Source organism: Lissotriton helveticus, chromosome 3_2 (assembly GCF_964261635.1).
Source record: "Lissotriton helveticus chromosome 3_2, aLisHel1.1, whole genome shotgun sequence".
Taxonomy (NCBI): Eukaryota; Metazoa; Chordata; class Amphibia; order Caudata; family Salamandridae; genus Lissotriton; species Lissotriton helveticus.
The window spans coordinates 298,715,186-298,741,853 of record NC_136062.1 but is presented as its reverse complement, the minus strand read 5'-3'; the positions used below and the strand labels follow the sequence as shown (position 1 = coordinate 298,741,853).

At 44.1% G+C, this 26,668-nt stretch overlaps 1 protein-coding gene across 2 annotated transcripts in view; it reads right to left on the bottom strand.

Moving 5' to 3' along the window:
* KIF3A (kinesin family member 3A) overlaps positions 1 to 26,668 on the bottom strand; it is a 302,929-nt gene that overhangs the window by 173,277 nt on the left and 102,984 nt on the right. Inside the window, exons 9-10 of one of the 2 annotated variants that reach the window (XM_078684197.1) lie at positions 3,854 to 3,946; positions 2,557 to 2,622 (exon numbers count right to left, since the gene is read on the bottom strand). In XM_078684197.1, the coding sequence (XP_078540323.1) occupies positions 2,557 to 2,622; positions 3,854 to 3,946 (159 nt within the window). The remainder of the gene's footprint in view (positions 1 to 2,556; positions 2,623 to 3,853; positions 3,947 to 26,668) is intronic. The other variant, XM_078684196.1, reaches the window with a different exon arrangement.

Sequence of the window (26,668 nt, the reverse complement as noted above, 5' to 3'; positions counted from 1 at the left end):
CCATTTGGTTTACAGGAGATGGCGGTCTAGGCGACAAGAAGATCTGGAAAAAAAATACTGGCTTGAGAATGGTAGATTTCATATTATGATTTTTTTCTGTGCATCACTGAAGGTGACAAAATGCGTAAAGGACATGACATAACCAGCCTAAGCAAAGGCGTACTAGAAAAAACTCAAAGTAAAAAAAAACCTCGGTTCAGTTAGATGAGAAGAACTCTACACGAGGAGTTTTAAATGTCAACGTTTAACTAACTGACCAAAAGCTTCTCCCTGGGCTACAAGGAGGCACCTAACAGAAACCAAAGTGCCTCTGGCACAAAACTCAGTATTGAGAATTTGGACCAATCCCTAGTCATTCACAATGTGCACTGGAAGAGTGCTCGAGAAAAGTTTCCTTGCATTGGATGGCCCACAGTGCCTTTAAGGAGGGGCAGACCAAATGTATGTGATAATCAACAATAAGACCTGAAATAGGAGATCTACATATGTACCCTGTATCGCCCCTCAGTCCTTTTCTTAACTATGCACAAATGCACAGGTGCCTCCTACTTTACTTTCCACACAACAGACTGAACCAACTACTTGTACGGTGGCTGGCCATTCCTAGACAGGTAGGCCAGCTATTAAGTTGAAAGTTGAAGTCTACTAAAAAAGCTGCTATTATTTCAGTGAAAGGAAACGTCAAGAGCTAGGTCCTCAGGCCTGCAGAATGAGAAGAAAATGTCACACGCTACCTTTCTCTATCAAGTCACAGGTTAGGCACAGCAGACTGAAAGACTAATTTCAAATTATTTCTTGATCAAAAACACAAATGAATTCTTAGGCAGGCCCTGGAACTTTAACAGTTGACTGTACATGTGTAGACTGGATAGGGATGGATCATACAACGACAGATAAGCAACAAGTCACCAATATGTTAAACTTACTTGCCTGGGTTTTCACACCTTTGTTCTTTTTCTCATTCGGGCTGTTCACAGTTTTTAAGCTCATCTCCATTTAATACGTCCAATCACATATCTTGGGTGGTATGAAAAGACGCACAATCTACTTTACAGAGTACCTGAACTGGACTGAGTTTGTGGCAGACATTCTGCAGTAACAGCAGGATGGTTAATTGCATGAGAATAGCTTACGATAACGTCCTTCCCTGGTGGTGCATTTGAAGTTTTAAATGACAGCGTTTCAACAACCTATCTTGCTGTGTAGTTGGCACAAGGGGGATAGAGACAGTTCTTTCTACAGGTACTTGTTGATCAAGATTGAAAGACAGAAGAATACTTTTGATTGACCAGGTAGTGCCTGATACTGGGAAGCGCCCTTCTCACTGATTTGGACAATAGTATTTTGCTAATATTGAGTCGATAGGTGAGGGGCCTATGGACGAAGACATTAGGCTAGTAGTCTTTTGAGGATAAGAATCCCAGTGTGGAGTGCGTTTTAAGGGAATGTCAAGATTAACCCAAGCAGAGCGGACAGGAATGGACCATAGCTAGTTTCTCTGACACCTGGTTCAATCACAATGATGGTCAACAGAGAAGCATTAATACTCAACAAACAAGCAAAATTTTATGTTGGTAAAACGTAGCACTCATGATGGAAAATAACCTGAAGAAAAGAAAATATCCATTGCAGTACGGGCACATTTGGACCATGAGCAACAGCACAGTATTAATACTCGCCAGCCAGGACTGGGGATAAGTATACTGAGGGGGTGTGGGTGATCTGCCAAGGCCACAGAGGAGACGGATCTCAATGAAGGATTCCATGTTCCACATAAGCAACATAATGCATTTTGGTCCTATCCACGATTCAAGGATTCCCAAAAGTTGGGAACATGAAAGAGTCACAAGCACAGAACCTGGAGCAAATGTACTTTTTATTTTTATATGTTGCTCAATTTTTTTTAAAATAATTCTGATTCTTATTTGATAAATACCATGTTTCCTCATATGTGAAGAGCCCATTAAGTCCCAGTTGTACGTAACAGACACTCAATTTCAAGCAAATAATCTATTGTGGTATATGTTGGCTGGGGAAATGTACTTCTCGTAACGTAAGGATTATGTGTTGAGTGTAAATTGAAGAAAATATTAAGTATATCTAGTAAAAAGCGGCCAGCCTTCATATGGAGCTTCTAGGAAATAACTAACCTTAATTTAGCACTTTTTAATCGGATATAGTGACAAATATGACTAAACACCAATTACTCCTTTTTGTGTTTATTTCAGCCCGTGTGATGTATAGTTCAACTTTTTTTGGCATAAGCAAATCATGAAGCAAGAATATTTCTGCATCAATCATTTAACATAGTGCACGTATCCTCTTGTGATGCACACCACAAAATAAATAATGACTAAAGCAGGCAATTGAAGTAAGGATGTGAGGGAATTAATACAAAATGGGAGAGCAAAGCGAACAAACGCATGCTTTGGATAATTCATGGGTAGAATAATGTTGCTTTAGCTTACAGAGCAGTGCAGCATTTACAGGAGTTATGAGGTGCACAGGGGAAGGAGAAGCAAAGGTTTTTCCAAACAATTAAGAGCTCCCACTCACTAGAAAATGACTTATCCAGAGGTTTCTCTATGACTGTGGAGTCTGAACTACTGCTGCTGCTACTCCCTGGAAAACAGAGAAATGCCCCCAAGGAAATCCCCAGAAAGAGGAATCAAGAGTGCGAAGAAAAAAAGATCAGCGAGCAAAAAAGAAACCTATCAAAGATATGACACTAATTTAAACAAGTGGCCATCCACCAATGCTTAAATTCAAATTTCGAACATTTAGCAAAACATTTTTATCCAACAGACATCCCAGATTGTTACAGATTAAATGGAAACCCCAAACTATAAATTCTGAACTTTAGAACGTTGGAGGCTCCATTGAAGACATCAAGGCTTGATAATGGCCCTCTGCTCCAACATTTCAACGCTTGTCATTTTTCCTTCTTCCTTAAGTTTTAAAGGCAGCCTTCTCATTATGGGTCCTCACCTGTGGCTTGGGCCTAAAATTACGTTCCAGAACCTTTAAAAAGCACTACAGCCCTCAGCAGGGGTGACAGTGCTATAATATCATCTGTGCCAATCATCTTTGAAATATTTCTTCCACCTCTATCAATCTGCGACCAAATGAAGTCAAATATCTATCAGTAAACATGGTTGAAAGTAGTTTTTCCAGTAGTTGGCCACTCAAGCATGAGCATAAAAGAAACATTCAAAGCTACTGAAAATTGTTACTTGCTTTTTCTGGTACAGTATGTTACAAAGGTTCTCTACAGGACTGTATCCACTAGTTGAAAAAGGTTTGTGGTTGATCCAACATCAACTAATCAATTTATCTCAAACTGACACCAATTCTTAAATGTTTACCCTTTGTCAAGAGCGTAATAGGGTGCAAATTGGCCAGTGTTTTAAGCACATTTACCAGAACACAATTGTGGGCATAACTTAGCCCTACAATCCAGGGAAAAATGAATGCATCATTGGAAATCCATGTTTACCACTGGATGGAATGTAAACAGATTAAGAAAGCACAACTAAATTATAATAATAAAAAAACAGCGTTTCATATCTATAGAATAGTGGCAGGAAAGCAAGAGTCTAGGAGTAATCAAGCACAGAGAAAACAATGTATGCAAAGTACCAACGTGGAAGCACATTTAGTATGGCAATGCAAATATGACCACATAGCAACTTGATAAAGCATAATGCTTGCAACTGGCACTTAACTGGGTAAATAGAGTGCATACTACAGAATACACGAGATTAACAGGCAGTCCTAGCCATCAATGGCATAGTTAAAAATAGAGGTTGCAGGTAAGGGACAAAACAGCATGCTGAGTAGCCTTGCACTTTACCTCTACGTCTCTTCTTCTTTTCTCCATTCTCATCAACCTCTCCATCATCATCCTCGTCAGAACCACTGGGGTCAGAACCTGAAATCCCTTCTCCTAGGTGCAAAAACAGAATTTCCTTTATTAAGAAAGGGCAGTTGCATCAGGTCACCTAATTCCTTTAATATATATTTAAAAAAACGCTAGATGATAGTTGCATTCCTTGTTAACAATTACAAACATTTCAAATGCAGAAAAGTTTCATCAAATGATTATAACATCCACTCTTTGTATACAAGTAAAACTGGTATAATTGTAATTTACATTATTTACTGGTGTGATACTGTAGGGCTTTTCATGGGCAATATGTTTGAGTGTTTTGAAAGGACAGAGAAAGGTGCAGGCAATGTCGGTAAGGAAAAGGATTGTGAACACTATTTTGTCTGCACTCAACTTTCTTAATCATATTCTCTTTAGAGATTACAAATGTATTGGCTAACACCACCACAACGTGGTTGACGAGAAAATGTGCTGGTACACGCTCTGAAAGTCACCACTTGTTCTAAATATTTGGGATTTATGTTTTGTCTTAGGCGCCTCATTGTGAAATGGTGTGATCAGGTGCCCAGATTACTGAATGAATTCAACTATGCACATACGCGCTGTTTGCTAGATCCTCTTGCGAGAGTCTCCTATAGCACAGTGGATCCTTTAGTGCTGTTTGACTGTTGAGTAACTTACCTGGAGTCAACATAAAACACAAAAGGCTTTAAGAAAAGCGATAAAAGCCAGCTAGAAGTCTTACATTAGGTTCCTCTTCTAAAGCCATCCGCTTGTAACTGCGCCTGTTATACTAAAAGGGAGTTAGAATTGAGATCCTCAAAACGTTTTCAAAAGTTCAGAAAAGGTTCAAACTACTCTACCTGTGCAGACCCTGTATCAAAACTGTGGAGTAGCATCTTGACGAGATTAACAAGGCTATGTCAAAAGAACGGGTGAACTGCATTTAGCAACACAAACACCGACAACCAAGAAGGGGAAATTTAAGACCTATATCTTTTATTATTTTTTTGTTTATTGAGGTTTCCAACTCAATGGCACAGAAAAAAACAACCAGCATTGTAAATCGTGCTGAGATAGGCCGTACATTTAGGTCAACAAGAGTGGAAAATGGCGGGGGGGGGGAGCGGGGGCAGCCACACAGAGATGAAGGTAACAAGAGATCTCTCCATGGTGTTCCCGGTTACCTTGGCGGGAGGGTTGACCTAAAATGTGAGACACCACAGCTCAACCCTTCTGCATCTGAGGGCACCTACAATAGAAGGTCCTATCACGCGCTTTTCTGCATCTTGTGCGGCAGGGACAGAGTCCTCTACTCCCTCTCCAACTTGCAGCAGCAATTACAAATCCATGAGAGACCAAATATCTTAAGAGTGTGACTGGACTGGCATCAGTGAGTGGGAGTGAGAGTACTGCTCATGTGATACTTGGCTGTTGACCTGCCCACGCAAGCACCACCATGTGCGCTCGGAGTTGGCGCCGAAAACACAGGGGGAGTGGCAGCAGGAGACTAATAAACAAATAAAAGATCATCTTCGCTAGGAGGTTTCCTCCACGCAGTCACCGGTCCCTCCAGCCAGTTCCTCAGATGGCCGTAGTTGGACTTTCAGCGATCATCTAAGTCGTGACTCAGCAAAACCCCCAGGTATTTTACCGGCATGCTCGTCCATCGTAAACGGAACTCCGAGGCAAACTCTCCGTCATAAGTGGAAAAATGACAGATTTTGCCCAATTGATGTTAAGACCAGAGAGCCCTCCAAATCACTTATCAGCGGGTCCAAATTGCTCCGTGTTTTTTGCACAGGGTGTGAAAGCTAGGGTGTGAATTGCCACCATTGCCTCATGTTACGTGACATTTGTTCTTGTGTTTGAGTGTCTACTTGTACTTTGTACACTTTTGTAACATGCACACGTCACTTTTTCCTCTTGTAACGTACCGTTTGCTACCTCTTTTATTTTGTTTGCTCTTGATACATGCACAATTGTCACTATAGCCTCATGTAATGTAACGTTTGCTCTTGTAACATGCTCACTTGTCATTTTCTCCTCATGTATCATTATTGTTCCTATTGTGAAGCGCTCTGACACCTACGGGTAAAGTCCACGCTATATAAAAACGCATACAATAAAATTTTGCTGGAGCCTAGCCACCAGTGGCTCCATCGCGATGGCAAAAAGGACAGGTGACAAAGGGGATCCCTGCCATGTACCTCGAGAGACTGGACAGAGACGATATCACCCCACTGACTCAGAGGCACGCCGTTGGTTTTGTATAGAGGGGGCTTATAATCAAATGAAACTGGAGCTGAGCTACAGCTGGGCCAATAAATCAAAGGTGTATGGCCATTCAAGTGATTTGAATGATTTAGAGGCATCCAGGAAAATTGCAACCCAACTGAGGGAGGGTTTTACGGTCTTAATACTACAAAAAAGGTAAGAAGCTTGTGGGACATGGCCCGCCCAGGTACAAGGCCCGATTGGTCCGGTCTCACTATGAGTGGAAGCAGAGGAAGCAGGTGAGAGGCAGTTAGTTTGGCAATAATTGTATTGACCACATTATTCATGTATATCGGTCTGTGTGACAGGCCATGCTGCGGGACTTTGTCCGGTTTTAAAATAGTAACTATTACCAGCTCGCACACAGACAGAGGTATCACGCCCTGCACAAGAGATTCTCCGTACATACTAATGAGGTGCGAAGCCAAGAGAGGTGCAAGCACTTTATAGAATGCGACCATATGTCCGTCTAAGCCAGGGGCCTTTTCTCGGGGCGGGGCCCTAATGACCTGCATGACCTCCTCCTCTGTGAACAGCTTGTCTAGGTAACTGCACTGGCCATTCTCTAGCCAGAGCAATTGCACCGATTCAAAGAAGGAATCAATGTCTGGTGGATAATTAGCTTGAGCAGTCATATACAGCGAGCAGTAGAAGTTGGTCATCTCCCTTTACACCTCTGACAACAATGTTATCCTTGTCGGTCCACAGTTTGGCAATAAAAATCACTAGTCCAGGGTTTGCGCAACATGGCGTCTAGCGCCATGCCCGCTCTATCACCCTCATACTAACATCTGGCATTAGTACCTCTACTTAAATAATGTCTCCCGCTCAAAATCATTGATCTTGCTCGTATGCTGGCCAGCGTAGATGCTCTGCATAGGATTAAGTTGTGTTAGTGCATCGCACAATGCTCACAAATGCCAGCCTGTTTCGCTTTACATTCTCCACTTATCGCAGTCTTGAAAACCTCCCAAATGGTCGAACAGGAATCAACTGCACCTACATTGTGCGCGAAACATTCCACAATGGCTGCCCTGATGCTTTCCCTAAACACTTGAAGCTGCAGAGCTCACGTATAGGCACAGGATTAAAACTCAGATGGAAAGAATATGAAAAGCACAGGGGCATGGTCTGATAAAGTCCGCAGCAGGTGAGAGGGCTCGCAAATCCAAGCGTCTACATCGTGTCTCGCTAGCCAATAATCAATGTGCAACGTCGTTACGTTATCTGAGATCACCCATGTTCCCTCTTGGCTTTCGCTATGTCTGGCCCTTCAGAGATCAAGGAGATGGTTATCTGCCTTAGTGGCCTGCAACTAAGAGGCTGCTCTTGGGTGATGACAGCGGTAGTTGCTATATCTATCAACCTGCGGTACCAAGACCGTATTAAAATACCCCCACCCCATATGATCGCTCCAGGGGCAATAGTGCAGGCAAGGCTCCAGACCTCAGCAACAAAAAAAAAAGGGGGGGTGAGGGGGAAGTCATCCACATTGGGACCATAGATTTAAAATTGAGCGGGTGTCCCGGAAGGGACCCGGACAGCATCATATTACGGCCCTGCTTATTACAGAGGACGTGGCCTGTGCCCCAAGACAGACACCTCCAAATGAGGAAAGTCACCCCGTGCATATAATAGGAGTAGCATGCAACAGGTGGCTCCCCTATCCATCCAGCAAGTAGGCGTTGTAAAGAATGATCTGTCAGGTGAAACTCTTCCAGGAATCAAATATCTGTGCTGCAGGTATGCTGGAGGAATGCCATTACAAGTCGCGACTTGCGCCCATCATTCAGGCCACGAACATTCCATATTATACATGTTAACCGCGCCATGACAGGTCTAAAGAGGGGACGCAAAAGCATCAGCCAAAGCTGCAATGAAGAGCTGGCTTCAGGATTCTTAGCTGCACATTGTGTGGCGAGGTGGTAGGAAGGGAAAAGGGCATTTTGAACTGTTGCAAACAACCCCAAACATCACCCACCCAGAACCCACTGCAGCCCCACAACCGGGCTGAATACTGCCATCCCACCTCAAACTCAGCCTCAAGGGGCCAACAGTGAAAAACAGAAAGGGAATCATCCTACAGGGGTAAACCAGAGTCCCGGAACACTCCCTGCCAGTGGAAAGCTGGGTGGCCAGAGGGAAGCAGTAATGCAGCAGTCCACGCTCGCCATATTGGGGGGGACCAAAAGCATCATCCTCATTCAGTCTACATCAGGAGGCACGGGTGGCGGGCACATTTATGGGGCAACAGAACATAGTCAACCCAGCTCAGGGGCAGCATGCAACAAGCAGCTACAATCCATTACGCAGTTGAGTCTGTAGTTAATCATGGTCACTGATGTGGCAGAGCCAACATTCCTCGGTACAGCCTAGCCGCCACCAGCGGGAGACCCTTGACAAGCTTGGCAGCTGCCTTGGGATCAGTAAAGTACGTAGTCTTCCATGCATGGAAGATGTGCAACTAGGCTGGGTACAGTGGGGGAGTATTTGGCTTCAATTTTTAGGAGGGAACATTTAATTGGTAGGAACTCTCTCCTGGCTACCTGCACTGCCAGCATAAAGTCTAGATAAAAAAGACACTTATTCCCCTGGTAATGGAGTGCTTTGCTGTGCAGAACCGCATCCCTATCCCTGTAATTCAAGAGACAGGCTATTATGGGACGAGCTGGTGTTCCAGGCAGAGGCTGTTGGCCCAGCAATATGTGCACCCTTTCTACAACACACATGGCAGAGAGTGCATCTCCGAAGAGGGAGCGGAGTATTGTTTCCACGTAGTCCTCCATACGGCTTATTGAGGTGGACTTTGGGACCCCAATTATTCTAATATTGTTTCTAAGGGATTGTGCCTCCAGGTCCTCATTTTTGCTTCGGATAACTTCCGGTACCTTTTCCATTTTAAGCAGATTCTTGCTCGCTGCCGAGACATTGTCCTCAACAGCCGACATGCGCTGTTCAAGCTGGTCAATGTGTTCATCGTGACTGACCACTTTCTCTTTGAGACGATTAAACTTATCTGTAAGCAAAATATTTGGTGTCAATGGCAGTCAGACTGTGCTTTAAGTCCAAAGACATTGCCCGGATGTCTGGCTCCTATGATGGGCTCTCGGCACGCCCACAGATTTCCAAAGTCACAGCCCATGCATGTCACAGACATTAACCACGCTATTGGGAAGCTTACACCTTCGCAATTAGATATTTATGGTTTGAACACAACCTTCTATGTTCAACAATACTCAAGGATCTAAAACTTAACACAAGAGATTGGTTTCAATGTCCAAATAAAGCACTGAGGAATTATTAGTAGCTAAAGCCAACATCAAAACTTCCATTTCCACAAAAGAAGAATTTTGTAACACAAGTTTTTAATTCATTAATGTTTAGTAATATTCTACCATCAAGTAGATGGTTTGAGAATTGTTAAAACTATATTTTTATAGCTCACAAGTATGTCGGTCGTTGGAACCTTGTAGTGTCTCTCCCCGTAGGGTCAAAATCAGATTTGTTTAAGTGCGGTCATCCAATAATTACATCTGCGAACCCAGTCTCTTGCCCTCTTGGGAAATTGTAAGGGTCAGCTTGCACAAGGATCTATAATAAACATTAAGTTGGAAATGTTTTGTAACTGCCATCTTCCTTTTTCAGGAATATCCTGTTGTAGATTCACAATCTTTCCTTTGATTAGCAAGTAGGTTTCGCTTAGACACAAGTACTGGGGGTTTAAAGTTTTTCAAATATTTTGAGAGCTGCATTTCATATTTACATCTAGGCTTCTATTCCCAGGAAAGATATGGACAGCATTTAGGGAAGATATATACTGAGTGCCGGGTGGCTACTAGTGATCTTATAACTTATAAATATACATAAAAGTCACCTTTGAAATTGTTCTGCATGTAGCTGACAGAACACAGGCAATTAAGTGTTATGTGTTCCTTATCTTGTCATCCGACTGATTAAATGACTTAGTGACCTCATAAACTTTAATAGATGCATAGTGCATAATGTGATAATATTCTATGAAAATTATCTGCTACTTTCAGCAAGAATTTAGAATGTGAACTCTAATGCAGTTAAATGCTCATCAGCTGGGACACGGCTTGGAAATCACATTTATGGACAAGTTCACACTGGCACCATTAGTCTTACCATACAACCGGATGTATGACGTTAAAACGCATACTTTTACAACGCATACCGTTACAACGAGACTTTTACAACGCAAATACTATTACAACGCATGTATTTACAACGCATGTTTTTACAACTCAGGTACCTTTACAACGCATACCATTACAACGTAAGTATTGGTAAGTATATATAATTTTTTTTAATTGTAAATTATTTAAAATTAATATAATTTAATGTAATTGTATTTAATTTAATTTAATTTCAATTAATTAATTTAAATTAAATTTAATTTTACTTTATTTTTACCCTGTACCCCTGTACCCCAAAAACCCAAAACTGACCCTGAACCCTAAAAATACCCCTTTACCCAAAAACCCAAAACTGACGATGAACCCTAAAAATACCCCTTTACCCAAAAACCCAAAACTGACCCTGAACCCAAAAAATACCCCTTTACCCAAAAACTGAAAACTGACCCTAAACCCTAAAAATACCCCTTTACCCAAAAACTAAAACTGACCCTGAACCCTAAAAATACCCCTTTACCCAAAAACCCAAAACTGACCCTGAACCCTAAAAATACCCCTTTACCCAAAAACCCAAAACTGAACCTGAACCCTAAAAATACCCCTTTACCCAAAAACTGAAAACTGACCCTGAACCCTAAAAATACCCCTTTACCCAAAAACCCAAAACTGACCCTTAACCCTAAAAATACCCCTTTACCCAAAAACCCAAAACTGACCCTGAACCCTAAAAATACCCCTTTACCCAAAAACCCAAAACTGACCCTGAACCCTAAAAATACCCCTTTACCCAAAAACCTAAAACTGACCCTGAACCCTAAAAATACCCCTTTACCCAAAAACCCAAAACTGACCCTGAACCCTAAAAATACCCCTTTACCCAAAAACCCAAAACTGACCCTGAACCCTAAAAATACCCCTTTACCCAAAAAACTAAAACTGACCCTGAACCCTAAAAATACCCCTTTACCCAAAAAACCAATACTGACCCTGAACTCTAAAAATACCCCTTTAAAAAAAAACTAACATATAACATTTTAAATATAATTATATACTTACCAATACTTACGTTGTAATGGTATGCGTTGCAAAGGTACCTGCGTTGTAAAAACATGCGTTGTAAATAAATGCGTTGTAATAGTATTTGCGTTGTAAAAGTTCCGTTGTAATGGTAGTGCGTTGTAAAAAATGCGTTGTAACGGGTGTATACCCATACAACCTTCCATTCAAATATTGCTGTTGACTATTTACTGGAAGAAGCTTTTAATTTAACCCCCCCTTCCGGCCCCCAAGAAGCCTATTAGAATTGGTGTTCGAAACAGATTGTATTCCATGCAGTCTTCTGTGTGCACTAAGGGCTGCCAGGTGAACACAGGGTACACACATTTTATAAAATATACTGTACTTGACAGTGTTCAGCCATGCTACCTCTCTTTCTAAACCCAATGAGGATTTTTTTACTGCATGGCATACCTGTTTACTAACTAAATATTTAAATGGCGCCACGAGCATCCTTGCCAGTAATTTCAGTGACCTGGCAGAGGGATGTCAGATACTGTCCAAAACCCCGTGATCTCTGCTATCTATCAATCTTCACAGATGTGGCACAAGAAAATGCAAATCAGATGACTTAGAAAAAGTAATAAGATTTAGATATGTTGATATCGATATGCAATATTACAGCTATCGATATGGGAAAATAAGGAGGTAAGAAACGGGTATTGGGAGTTTAGGAGATGGATGTAAACAAAGGAAGCAATGCCATAGAATAACAACACCATTTCATTAACTGGAAGTAATTGACCAAAGGAAGGACTCTGAGGTAGAAGCCGCACCGCCTGTGGAAGGTGGATCATATACCAGAGAAGAACGAAATTCCTTTGCTTCATGGCAACATCATAAAATTGGTCTGTCTTCAGCAATTCAGAACCAACTCTATGGGGGAAGTCACGTACCAGCCCAGTGCCCAAAGAAACCTTTAAGTTGCTTGCTATTCACCAGCCACTAACACAAACATTTAATAATGTAGATCTCAGAGAGAGGCGAGTGGATTGTGGCCATAACGGGGCCACACAAGTGGACTCTGACCCCGCCCCCGAAAATGGCTCAGCCCTCTGAGGTAACCCTGCCACATTGTAGTGTGCCTCTGCGGTGGGCGCAAACCTGTTGCCCAAGCGGTCAGGCCATTTGGCTGCTGCGGACTTGAGTCATCAGAGAAGCTGCTGGGGGATCCACAGAGCGTGGCTGGGGACAGGATTGGAGCACAGAGTTCACGACGCTCCTGGACCACCTGTACCTCAGAGTGCGGCGCTGTGAACATCCTCAGAGGAAAATGTGCGGATTGAGGCTGCGACAAGGCCATGCAGCGCAACAGGTCGACCCCGACCCCTCCTTCCGTCACCTGCTGTGAGCCCTGCTACACTATAGCCAGCTAGGGGCGTGGCCCTCTCAACCAGGCTGTAACACCTCTAACCTGCCACGGGCTTGGCCCGGAAATATGGCTGTAACTCCCTCAAGAGTGCCTGGGGGCAGAATTGGAGCGCAGCGTCTATGGCACTCCGGGGCCGCATGAACATTGGAGCTGCGCAGTTGGTGTCGCCAGGGTAAAGCACAAGGAGTGCAGCAGCGGTAGGGCTGCACAGCCGCAAAGACCCGGTCTAGTAACCAGACGGCCGCCGTCAGAAGTGGGTCTGCGCTGAATTACTGTCAACGGCTGGAGGTCCAGGTATTTACAGAGGGAGCGCAACGATGAGCGCTACCCTTCCTGTGTGCCCTCTGCACTGCCGGATTGCAGTGCTGGCCTAGTTCAGGCTCCACTGCACTCCGGCGGGTCCGAAAATAGTAGTAGTACATTACCCCGCTCTATGTGAGCAGCGGCAGGAGCTGCCTGCGCAGTTTAAAACGTATGCACTCCATGAAGTGCCTCGTTCTTGCTAGGCCCGCCTGTTTTCGCTCTCTTATTGGGCAAACTCAAAACGGACTCTCCGGACGTCAGTGCTGATGCTGCGCTGGTGTGGGGCGAATAGGTTACATTTTAGCTTATGCCAGAACGGGCTCAGCTAAGCCAGCCCCCAAGCCTGTCCTGAGAAGAACAGACCGTGCGTGCCACTACCTTGCTCACTCTACTCACAGTGTACAGTAAAGAGCACTCAAGACAGCCGAGGAGGCACTGTAAATGCCGGACTTTGCATTTCAGTGCGGTGATGCGGATCACCACACTGAAATGTGTTAGTGTCACACCTGATGCGTGATACTTGGCAGGGCTGCCCATGAGTGTCTGTGGCTCCCAGGCACCCCACTGACCAGCACCCACCCAAGAGAAGCTCCCACAGGGAGGTGGGCCCCTTGTAGGCAGGGGAGACACATCTTAGGAGCGGCGATTGCCAGAACACTACCTAATAGAGGATACTGTGTGGCTGCAATCTGCATCTGTGACTATGAGCCACTGCTGCCCAACAAGGGGCTTGTTTATGACCCACTTGCACTCAGGAGTGTGGAGGCTTGGAATGGTGACTTTGGTGGGGGCTGTGCAAGTGTGAAAGCTCCCTCCCCAAGGAGCACTAGTAACTCAGCGGCCCACACTCCATCAGGCCCTGGGGACGCCCGGATCCTGAGTGCAACTTTGGTCTGCTGTGGCCTGCTCTCCCTGCCAGACCCCGTTGATAGGTAGTAACACTGGGCTGGTGGTTCCTGGGGGACACAACAACATGCCTCCCATATTGTTAGCTAAAACTTGAGCTCAATCCTTGCTGCCTGCCTGGTTGTACTGTGTGCATGGGCCCCTGTACCTCTGCTGGGGCACCCCGGAGGGCCAGGACTGTGGCAATCCTCCCTGTTGCTCAAAGAATTCATTTGAAGAGCCAGAGCGTCAGCATGGCCCTACCCCGCAAATACTCTGTAGGATCTACTTGTTGCTTTTCACCTCCACAGTATCATGATGGGAAAACCAGATGCACAAGGACTCTGACCTCTGAACCGTACATCCGGGAACTGTCCTCAACCTCCACCGACCAAACTATGAGCGCCCTGCACCCCTCGCAACAAGCACTCTCAATGCCATTCTGGACACTAAAACATCACTGGAAGCAAAATTAGATGCAGTATCTTTGGACGTGAATTTGCTGACGGCGGATCACAGCAAACTGACATGACACAGAATCCACGCTGACCTCCCTGGGCCCCACAGAGCGAGAAATACAGGCCAAGCTGGACACCATGAAGGGGGAAGTGGCCTCTTTGCACTGCCGTGCGGAGGATGCAGAGGGTCGCTCAAGGCACAACAGCATTCGTTTTCTGGGGTTTTCGGAGCGGTCCGACTCCCCAACACCTAGCTATTCCTCAATGACTGGCTGATGGCCACCATGCTGGAGAACATGGTCCTCAAACTGTTCTATGTGGAGCGAGCGCACCGCGTCATTGGTTATCCACAGCCGCCTGGAGCGCCACCTCGACCACTAATTTCTCCATTCCAGAACTATCGTGATCAAGACTTTATATTGCAGCGTTTCCACACAGAGGGTGCGTGGTACTATGGGAACACTGACCCAGCAGCATAGCTGGATTTTACAACCAAGGTATACAGCCTTTGGGACTTCTACATGAAGGTGAAACAACATTTGCAGGAGCTGCAGATTCGTTATGCACTACTGTTTCCTGCGTAACTTAAGGATATGGATGGCGACTATTCCCACATCTTCTCTATACCCAAGGATTTCTGGACCTGGCTCCATGCAAAAGGTCTTGCGCGCCCAACAGAGAATGATCAAGCTGAGGGACTCCGCAACCAAATGCATGAAGAGTAAGGCAGCATGGCCTACCCAGGACCAAGCAGGCCTGGGTGGTGAAGGCGGCCTCCCTGCACAGCAGGAATCCTTTCAAATTAGTGTAACCCGAGTCAGTCTTGGAAGTCTCAGAGGCACCAGTGTCTGATCCAGAGTCGTTCGCGTATAGCGCACCTGATCCTAAATTCACACCAAGGTCGGCTGATGACCCACTGTGACCACCTTCTAACTACTGGGACCCTCGCCTCCATGCACAGGAGGCACATTCCGGCTTTCCTGCATCGTAGGGACCATCCACTCCTTACATGAGGCGTGCCAGATGTCCGTGTCCTGAACCTACTGGTGTAGATTTGTGCATGGCAAAGGGCCTCACCTCCCATAATCTCCGTCCATTTTGATCTGGGACTTAAGGCGCCTCTATAGCATAACAAAGATATGACACGGGTCCCTGGAGGGAAGCGGGAGTCGATCAATTGGGGGAGCTCTACCATGAGCGTTCCATCATGTCTTTTCAAGACATTGTGGACACTTATGGTATCTGAGCTAGTCAGTTTTTAACTTTTTATACTATACAACATGCACTGCGGCACATGGAAAGCTGTGGAAGGGCAACCTCCTGTATCTGCCACATTGCACGCGCTCCTGCATGATAGTACTCATCACGCAATTACCACCGTTTACGCGGCCCTCAACTATGCCAGATTACTTAACAGGACGTGTATTTGTAAAGTGCACATTTACCCTGGAGTATCTTGGCACTGAATAAGAGATGTTTATTGTTACTCAACTCAATGGTACTCATTTTATCTTAGCTTAGAAGGATGAAGGACCAGTCGGGAATTGAATCTATGACTATGCAGTCGAACACAGGCCCCTAAAGTGGTAGCATTTGTCCAGTAAGCAACCAGACCCGGCTTTACGCAGTGGGAGGCGCACACAGGATGAGAGAAGAGTGTTGCCGCAGCAACTGTTGGATAAGGACTGGACTTGCATGCTTCAATTTGTGAAGAGCATATCTCATAACCCTAGATTTTGTTTCACACAGTTTAATTATGCGCATCACGCTTATCTCGCCCCCTTTAACGCATCAAGTGCATGTTCCAGACTTCAACTTTGACCGGAGTGCCCTCATTATATACTGCTAGACGCAGGGTTTTACCACATGGTATGGGATTGTCAGATACTGTACCCGGTCTGGCAAGTAGTTCCTGTCACAGTGAACAGAACAAACCCCTTGCGCCCATGCACAAATCCTTCTTGTTGGGGTTACGTCCCAGAGTAAAAGGTGACAGACACCTTCATAGGTCTACTGCCTTTGTTCCGTTTAAAAGACAGATATAGAGATGGCTTTGAAGGCGATTGCCTCCACTGATCTTCAGGGTTGGTTGGCCACACTGCTGACAGACACTTCAGGTAGCTAACACCCTAAAGTTGCTTCGTATAAGGGGGACTCACGGACTGGTGGGGAGTGTTGGAAGACCTTTTAACATAATGTTGAAACTAAAAATGAGGCAAGTCCACACGGAGTCCCATTATTACACTATGAAAGTAGGTCCACGCCCACACAACAGATAGTGGGCTCACTGCCCCAGGGGCCAGAGAGTGACGAAGTGCCTGTAAGCACCACTCCGGCGGACTCCTCACCCGGATAGGGTCACCATTGGGTCTGAGCCATACCGCTTTACGTGTACGCCACAGACTCACTCAGGCGTCCCCACCCTCTCGCGGACTGACTATCCTTTCTGCTTATGAGACACAGTTGTTGAATAACCCACAATGGGGATGGTTTCCCCGGCCATTCCTAATTGCATGACACTACTCACCCTTATTCTATATAGACTCCATGTTTTCGTTTTCTTTTATTTATTGTCACAGATAATTGTTTGTGTGCTTGCTCATAATTTTGTGTAATATGATGAGTGACAGCAGCTGCACTATCGGGCTAAGGTGACATCCCGTATAACATATGCTGGATTGTATTGTTATGCTTAAATTTGCACATGATGCTAATGACATACCATGCCTAAAAACGTAATACAATTCACTGAATAAAAAAGGCTGCAGGTAGTGCTTCACATTCAATAGTTAACACAGCTCCAGAAAAAAAGAGAAGTTTTGGGATGGGAGGGCCAAATATCACCAACAGGGAGGGGGCCTGCTGGTCGAACTCTATCTTTGCACTACAAGAAGTGAACAGTACTACTTAATTCACCTATCCTACCACTTGGTGAACACAATCACTACATCTCTACAAGGCTGTCTCCACACCTTTGAAATCCCTGCTACCGTAGGAGAAAACAAGCAAATGTCAGCTCTACTAGCTGGTTTCACGTATTTTATGTTGTCTGCACCTACCACCAGAAGATGCAGATTCCCAGAGAACATTTTTATTGTTGCCGGAGTGTCCCAACATGAGATGCTGTACACATACAAAGGTGGTGTCAAACTGAAACATTTACAGAAGTCAGGGTGTAATGGGGAAATAAGGGGGAAGGGACCGCAGTAGACATCATTCTCTACAGTGGATTTCTATGCATTTACATTAAACCAATTTACGGCCCTGGTACATAGTGTGATGAGCCAAGAAATAAACAAATCCGGGTTCAGCATTGGAACACCTGATTTTGTGTTTTCAGTGCTACTCTCACTGTACGAATTACGTACTTGTATTTACTTTGAAGACCAATATGTGAATGGGTTTCAAAATGTTTCAACTGAAAGGAATTATGTGACAAGACATGCAGGCTCATTAATCTTTCTTTAATTTTGCCGATCCTACAACTATAAACAAAGATCTAAAAATTCCATTTCCGAGAACCTCTAAGACAAATAGTTTCTTGCCCGCAAACATTTCTAAGAGTCAAATGTTTGACATTCCCGTCTTGTCAGAACCACTTTCTGACCAAACCCCTCGTCCTCTTCAGTTTTCGTTCTGGACTCCGATTGAGTATTTTTTGGATCGGCTTCTTTACTTGAAGATATTTCAAATAATGATTGTGCAGTTTTATGATTTTGGGTGTAATTCTGGCGTGGAGGGGATGAATGGAACACGATGCCCCTATTATTTCGTGGCTATTTCAGACCTTTTTGCTACTTTTAGCGATGACAGCCCGTGCCTATATTTGGAGCATCCCACAGCCTCGCGTGCAGTTTGCTCCCCTCTATCCATGAAGACCATCCCATTGTCTGCCTTCTTCCAGACATCAGTCCGGCTTTTATATCCCACGTCCAGTCTCTTCACATACTGCCATCTTGCAGCTGCTGGGCGCACACGGGCTCGCCTCCAGACATTGCCTTTCTTCAAGCATGTCACTGAGTTGTACCAGACTTTGGAGAGAGGACGGTCCACCTGCGTGAGCTGGGAGAGTCCTCTCTCCAGTTGTAGTGTGGACGTAACAAACCTTGGTCCTGAGGGCACCAGACAGGCCTTTCTCAACAGGATTTCTTGCCAATATTCGGATCCAGGCACCTTTTCCTTCAGCACAACAATAGTAAAAGGCATTTACAATGCAATCGGTCTCGCATTTGTTAAAGTTAGAGCTATTGGAATTGTAAACAATGTTTTTTTGTTTGCAGTGGAGTAATGCAACAGGTAAAGCAGCTGATTTTGGAATTGGTGAACTAAGTTTGGAGAAGGGTAACCAAGATCTTTTGAAAAACACTGACCTCAGAATGTTTGTGAACCATATCCCACTGGTAGCATCCCCTTTGTGGGTGAGAATATCCCAGGAGATATTACCTTTTAATCTCTCATCTGAGGAACTGAGAACTTGACAGAATGAAGCCTTCTACAGCTTAATGATTTGCAAATGCGAAGCTGGATGAAGACCACCAGAAGGAAATAAAAACAAATTAACAGCACATTTTAGTTATTCACTAAACGCAGTTTTAACATGTACTTTTCAAGGTCCATATGCCTGTTCAAAATATTTTAACATTAAGCCATTCTGGTGCTTGGTTACAAACTGATATAGGGAACAAGCAAAAGTGATGTATCAAAAGTAAAAACATAAATGTTCTTTTCACATTCTTTTGTCATTATGTGTTGTTTTTGTAAAATGGGCCCTTGACCCTTTATTTTAACTTCTTGTGAAGTCACTATGTGTGCTCTCGTTGTGATTTACATATAATATTAGTCCCAACACTATTTTCATCACGACTTGTGCCCTGCATGTACCTTTAAGGAGAGTATTGCTTTCCGGAGCTCTTAGTTTCAAAATGCTACCCTATATACTAATTGAAGTACACATAAGTTGCAATGTGAAACTCTAAAAGCCCTGTTCCCTACGCGATATCATTTGTGGAACAGCATCTTGACCATGCACATGTCAAAAGTGCAACAAGAAGCGGGGGTTGGGTTGGACAGAGCAGAGTTACCTATTTCCGAAGCACTGCTTTATTGGAGTACCAGGTTGTGTCTGCAGGAGGAAATAACAGGATGCAGAAGTGAAGCAGTTTGCTTAGCCTTTCAGCATGAATTTGTCAAGATGGACAAATCAGACGATCACAACGAAAATACTTGGGGCATAGCAGAAAGCAAGCACCAATCCACTCTGATCAGTGGTGCAATCAAGGGGTCTCATGACACTCGTGCATGTGGGAGTACATGCTTTTCATTGGCCCAGCGACCTTCTGCCCACTGTACAAGTCGGGTGCAAATGACATGTGGGAAAAGGTGGGTAAAAAATGGATGGACTTGTAGGGCGATAGTCACTGCATCCACTAGTGGAAATATGATGCCGTTGTACTCTCTCCGGTACAGGAGCATTAGTACAAATGTCAGTAAGGACACTTAAAAGATATGTTAAAATTTGTTAGACCGGAGAAATTGGAGCTCCATGTTCACTGGCTGTGGAGATACCCTTCGGAGGGATTATCCCAGAAGAACATGATCGCACAGGTGTCTCTAAAGTAGCGATCGTGGTCTATTGTGCATCAGCTACCTTGTAGTCAAGTAATCCACGGAGCGGAGGGCAAGGGCAACCTACAGCTTGCAAAAGAGCACATGTGTTTGCATCCCTTAGCAATTCACCATCAACCTTCGCTACTTATATGAAGCCAGCTCCCCCAGGCACCAACACGTCTTGTGACGCTTCTGCTAGGAGTCGGCATCTCACTTTTAAAACCAAGTCTGACTCCCGGACTCAGCTCCCCGTACTTATTATAGCCAGGAAAACGGGGTGAACTGCCCATCCCACACTTCAGATTCAAGTGATAGTAGTACGAACTGCTCTGACCCAGCTCACTGTTCTACTGGGTATGAAAAACATGAGTACAACGTCCCTTGAAAACATGACCAAAAAATAAGATCCCTGGAAAAAAGGGCCAAAAAAAGCTCAACCCAAACAACAACACTGACAGGTTAAATAAAGATGATCACAAACATATTTAACATAAGTAAGGATCGGATTTGGCGTGTGACAAGTACCACGGCATTTTTTAAAAGTGGATGTGAGACGGCCAGAGCTGCCAACTTTGGGTCGAGTTCGCGCTATTTAAAATTACAAAAAATGTAACGCATAACCAGGTGAGAGGACAGAAGAGAGGCTATCACACTCTGTACTGTGTGATGGCCAACTAAAATGTTCTCAGGGTGAAATCGCCGGTATGAGAACTAAACAAACAAAGGAGGTACTTTGTAAGAATGGACAAATAAGAAGCCTGCATTTCTGAATTCTGCAGCGAACAGCCAATGGCAATGGGTGGGTTTGCCAAAGCCCCACAGAGATACAACAGGTCATCGCTATTACTCGTCCTAAAAATGTGTGAACTTGCAAAGAATTATATCTGCATCTCTGGCAGGGGATAGTGAAAAGACACACTTGGAATACAATAAAGGGGGGCCAACGGGGTCTATTGATGGATAGAGGCGTCCTGCTCCCATGCTATAGAATTTGCAATTTCAGAGATGGCCCAAAACTGGTCTACTCCTTTCTTCTACATCAGAATGATGGCACGAAGGAAGGTGAGGCGGAAGATGAGATGTTTCAATAGAAGGAAATATTCACCTCTGAACCTCAACTCCAGGATAGCAGATTATGTGCCAAGTTAGTTGGACAAGCCTTTAGATAAAGGGGCTAGGGAGGAGGAGTGTGAAGGCTAAATGGAACTGGCCAGTTGGACAAGAGAAGAGTCCGAAGTGAGCCAATGCATGTTGTCCGTCCTCTTTAAATACTTTAGGGGACCAATGAAAGTGAATGATTGGGTATGAATATAATGCCAAGACACGATTCTAGATCTTTCGAGCATCTTATTTTATTTATTTTATTTTATTTTGAAAGTTTTATATAGCGCGGACAAGATCTTTGCAGATATCAGAGCGCTTTACAACGAAGGGGTACATGAGGGAGCATAGTCAAACAAGTAAGTAAATAAAGCATAGCAGAACAAATAGGTGAGGGCAAAGCCAATCATGTAAATCAATACTACAAGTAATACACATAAGCAAGGGTCAGCAAGTAATACAGATAGGTGCATAGACTTTAAAGAGAACGCAATAATAGTTCAGGTGTGTTTAGCCATGAGGATAGCTTTTACTTTTTTCTTAAAAAGTGTAGTGGAGGAGATGAGCCTGGTTTCGGGAGGGAGTGAGTTCCAGATCCTAGGTGCCATTCCTGAGAAGGAGCGTTTATAAGTTTTTTCCTTCCGGAATCTTCGAGGCTTCAGCAGAAGATTGTTTGTGCCTCTAGTGTTTCTAGAGCCGCCAGAGATTGTCAGCTTGTGAGTGAGGTAGCTGGGTGAGTTCAGGTGTACCGCCTTGTGTGTCATGCAGGCGATTTTCAAATGTATTCTGGCTTCAAAAGGCAGCCAGTTCAATGATTTCAAGTCAGGGGAAATATGAGAGTGCTTTTTTGACCCAGTGAGGAGTCTCGCTGCAGCATGTAGAGAAGCTCTTAGGGGTGCGGTAGTAGTTAGGGGGAGTCCGCAGAGGGCGATGCTGCCATATTCTATGCGAGGGATGACTAGTGCTTGTACCGCAGTTTGAAAGTCTTTGGCTGGAAGGAAGGGTTTGAGTGTCCTCAGGGTATTGATTTGGAAGTTCGCTCCCTTAGTTGCCTTGCTGATATGTTGCTGCATGTTGAGATTGGTGTCGAGTGTTATGCCTAAAGATTTTGCTGAGTCCACAATGGTGGGTTGGACATTGAGTGCGGTTAGGTGTTTAAGCCAACTTTGAGTGGTAGAGATCTTCGCTGGAGGTGAGATCAGAAGGAACTCTATTTTCAGAGCATTGAGTTTGAGATGATTATCGGCAAGCCAGGATTGTGTGCTTCTGATCGTTGAATTCAAGAGCAAAATGTCTTTGGGGGATTGTAATTTGAGATAAATTTGGGTGTCATCGGCGTACATGTGGAAGTGTACATTGGATGCTTGTAGCAAGGTGGTTAGAGGTTCCATAACTAAATTGAACAGAGTCGGGGATAGGGAGGATCCTTGGGGGACGCCTAGCGATACAGGTATTGGCGAGGACATCAGGTTATTGCTCTTGAATTTCTGCGACCTGTTGTGTAGAAAGGAAGTGAACCACTTGAGAACAGTTCCAGATATACCCATTCTTGTGTTTAGTAGTTTGAGTAAATTCTCATGTTTAACGGTGTCGAATGCTGAGGAGAGATCCAGAAGGATGAGGAGGCAGGTGTCGTTTTGGTCTAGGATTTGAAGTACCTCGTCGATTATGTGCGTCATAGCAGTTTCTGTACTGTGCCCTGCTCGGAAGCCTGATTGATGAGGGTTGAGGAGATCGAACTGATCAATGTGTTTAGTCAATTGTAGTTGTGCGCATTTTTCCAGCAGTTTGGCGAGAGTAGGAATATTGGTAATCGGACGGTAATTGTTCAGATCAGCGGGGTCGGCTGTAGGTTTCTTAAGTAAAGGTGTGACTTGTCCAACTTTGAGGGAGTCGGGTATGGTTTCTTGTTGAAGAGAGCTGTTGATAATTTTAGTCCAGAGTGGGAGAAGCCAAGGGGTAAAGTCTTTTACAGCGTTAGCAGGAAGGGGGTCAGTGAGGTGATTGGATGGTTTCAGGGTGCTGAGTAGTTTGCCAATTTCTTCTTCAGAGTAGGTGCCAAAGGATGACCATGTAGCATTGTTTTTTCGTTCAGTGGGTGCTATGCTGTGGTGTTTGGAGTAGAGGCTTGCGTCAATGAGGAGATCGCTCTTTATGTTGTCAGTTTTTGGGATAAAGAAAGCGGAGAAGTCTTCACAGGAGGGCGGTTCGCGCACAGTGCTGAGTGGTTGGGGTTGTTCCTTGGATTGTGTTCTGATTAGCTCAAACAGTTTTCTCGGACGGTTTTTTGCTTGGTCGAGCTGGAGGCTGAAGAAATCAGATTTTGAGCGTTTTATTTTCCTGAAATAGGCGTTTCTCTTTTTCTTCAGAGTTTTTAGGTGCAGTGCAGAGGGAGCTGATCTCCAGGTGCGCTCTGCCATTCGCATGTCTCGTCTGTCCTCATTGAGACTCCCATCGTACCATGGGTTGGAGATTTTAGTGGAGACTCTTTTTAGCTGCATAGGTGCAGCCTCATTAATTATTGAGGTCATAGCGTTGAGATAGTGGTCAGTCAAGGATTGGACGTCCGTAGCGCCGGTAGGTGGAAGTAGGAGATTGCAGCTGTTAGGAGGCAGAGAGCTTGGGTTGAGTTTTTTCAGGTCTCTTTTCCAGACTTTGGGCTTGGAGGATTGAACCGTGTTAAATTTAACTTTTTCATTGATGACGAATGTGACAATATGATGATCCGACCAGTCACAGGGTTGGATGGACTCAAGTTGTATAGAGTCCTCTTTGGAGATGATAAGGTCGAGGATAGAACCTTTCTCGTGGGTCTGGCTACAGCATATTTGGGTGAGGTCAAGAGCATTGAGGAAATTTTTTAGACTATTTACCACTGCGTCGTTGTGATCCTTCCAGTGGAGGTTGAAGTCGCCAAGGTATATTTGGGTGAGCTGCTGTCCGGAATTGGTTGAGATCATATCCATGATTTGTTGGGAAAAGGTGAGGTTGTCCCTGGGTGGGTGGTAAATGCCGTAAAGAGAGCATATCGGTTTGCCCTCACTGATAATGTCGAGGCAGATGTATTCACAGGATGTAGGGGATGGTAGGGAGGTGGAGTTGACTCTCAGAACAGAGATGTTGTTCCTGTAGATGCAGCTTAGCTAGGTCTATATCTTAGCTAGGATCTCAGTTGATGGAAGACAGGGAGCTTGTGAATTCCGTGGCTTCTTTGCAAGTCTATATGTGCCTTCCGGACAGAGTGGCAGGGGATTTGGTCTACTCATTAAAATGGATCCCAAGCTGAATTAATGTGCATACCAATAAGCTGGTCCAGCACAGAGGGCAGGCTGTGGACCTATAGTGCCCTTGACAAGGCTCAGATTACCATAGAAAGACTTTTCATTTAGGTTGTCAGCACAGCTGCTCCCAAGGTCTATAGTCACACTCTGCTAGAGTGTATATCAAAGAAGAGGCTACTTCCAATTCTGACTAGATCAATAAAAGTCTAACCTATTCTTCCAGACAAACGTCCACGGATGCAGAACCCAAGGCTGGAATAAAGTCACATTCAAATCCAACAGACCTGTAAAGTGAATTATGGGTGCTATGTCTGCATAACTGACACATGAGTTGAAACAATCATGATGGTATTACGAATGGTACAGGGTGGAGTTCAGTGGGATCCTGGAGCAGATAGGTGGACCTGAAGAGCACATTTTAAAAGGATACTATGGAAAGATCACCCATACATTCTCTAGGCTTTGTGAGCAACTTATTTCTGGTAAAATAGGATAGTCTAGGCTGGCACCAAGTCATTAACCTAGGACACATCAATGGTTTATACCTTAAACAGGTTCAAGATGTGGGAATTTAATGTCTACAGTATTTCTAGTTCCCTGGGGTTGAAGAACATGCATCTGGCATCACCTACGTTACTGTTGCATCGCAGATTTGAAATTAATTCACTATGGCTTGGAAGAGTACAATTTGCTAGATCTCTTATATCGTTATTCTTCATTTACGCATTTAAGCATTGCATGTACAATTACAGAATAATTGGAAATACAAATTTGATATATACTGCCATGCCCATAATAATATAACAGAAACTAATTATATGTTTTCCCTTTATAGATAATGAAGTATAACACAACTGTAAGCTTTCAGAGTGCATCGGTCATGCAATATTGATTGTAAGATATGTACACACATTAATAACTGGCAGGATGGCTTTCAGTACTAAAATTACATTACAATGTGTGCTTCCGCCTGAAAACGAGTATGTGCAGTACACATTTAGCCTTGAGGAAAGCTCATGCTTTTTACAGGAGGCCAGAGATTGGCTATGATGACAAGCTACTGATCACAGCTCCAAGTCTGAACTCTTGGTTATGAATAGTTATGCCACGGCAGGAAGCCTAATTAATTTAATTTCAGAAGCATATTTTAATGCCAATAGGCCTTACAAGGTGGATTGTCATTAGACTGTGTTAAACCTCATAGACAGGCATTTTGTTACAAGGAATCTCCACACATTACCAGGCTAGTCAAGGGTTTGGTGTTAGGTACCCCCTTTGGCAAACCCTCAGGATAGGAGATCTGTACTATGATAACCTTTGTTGGGCCCTCTTGGGAGGGGTTGTATATTTTTGTCAAATGTCATTTTTGTAAATGCTTGTAATTTTGGGAACTTTACACCTGTTGGTCTCCTTATGGGAAATCTAATGCTTATAGGCTTTGGTTTGTGTGACTATACAATGACCAAGGCTGTAAGTCCGATTGGTTTACGGAGAATCTATAGATCTATTTTGTTATATATGAAAATGTATGGCAAAAGCAGTAGGTTTGTCTTGTTTATTGTGAAAGGCATATGTTAAAGTAATTTTACCTCTAAGGATGGATTATCTTCACATTGTTTTAAAGCCATTACTTGGATTCTTATATATTACTAGAACAGGCAAGGGGCGTGGTGAGGGTTACTGCTCCGCATTACCCTGGGGGAGGGAAGATTTTCACTACAAGAATCCTTGTTAGGTCCTCTTCAGAGGGCTTGTATATTGTTTTACCACCATTAATTTTGTAAGAACACTTGATGGTTACTTTGTTGGAAAGATTATGCTCAACACAGTAAGCCTGAGTTGGCTCCGGTAATGAGCCAATTATACAGGCTATAGGCGTGATTGGTTCTTTAAGGAAAGTAATGCAAAAAGCTCTACCTCCAATCTGTTTATTATGGAAACATTTATTAAAAAGACAGTAGGACATACTTTTTTATTGTTGCAAATCATGTTTTAAACTATGAGAAAGTGCTTCTTTTTGCATAGTCACTCTCCATTATTTTGATGATTGGTATTCCTCTTTGTTGGACTCTGCACACTGGGGCACTGCTGTGTTGGCATATTTAACTTCGAGTAACAAATATCTTGGAAATATTAAGTCACCTGTACAAGGCAGCACATGTGCCATCCACTAGGTTGGCAAAGGAAACCTAGCTTTAGGCCTGCCTGTGTTGCCAATCCTGCAGCTTTCACACCTGCAGGCAAACCTGTCAAAATAACCCTTTCCTTTTCTAACAGGAAAA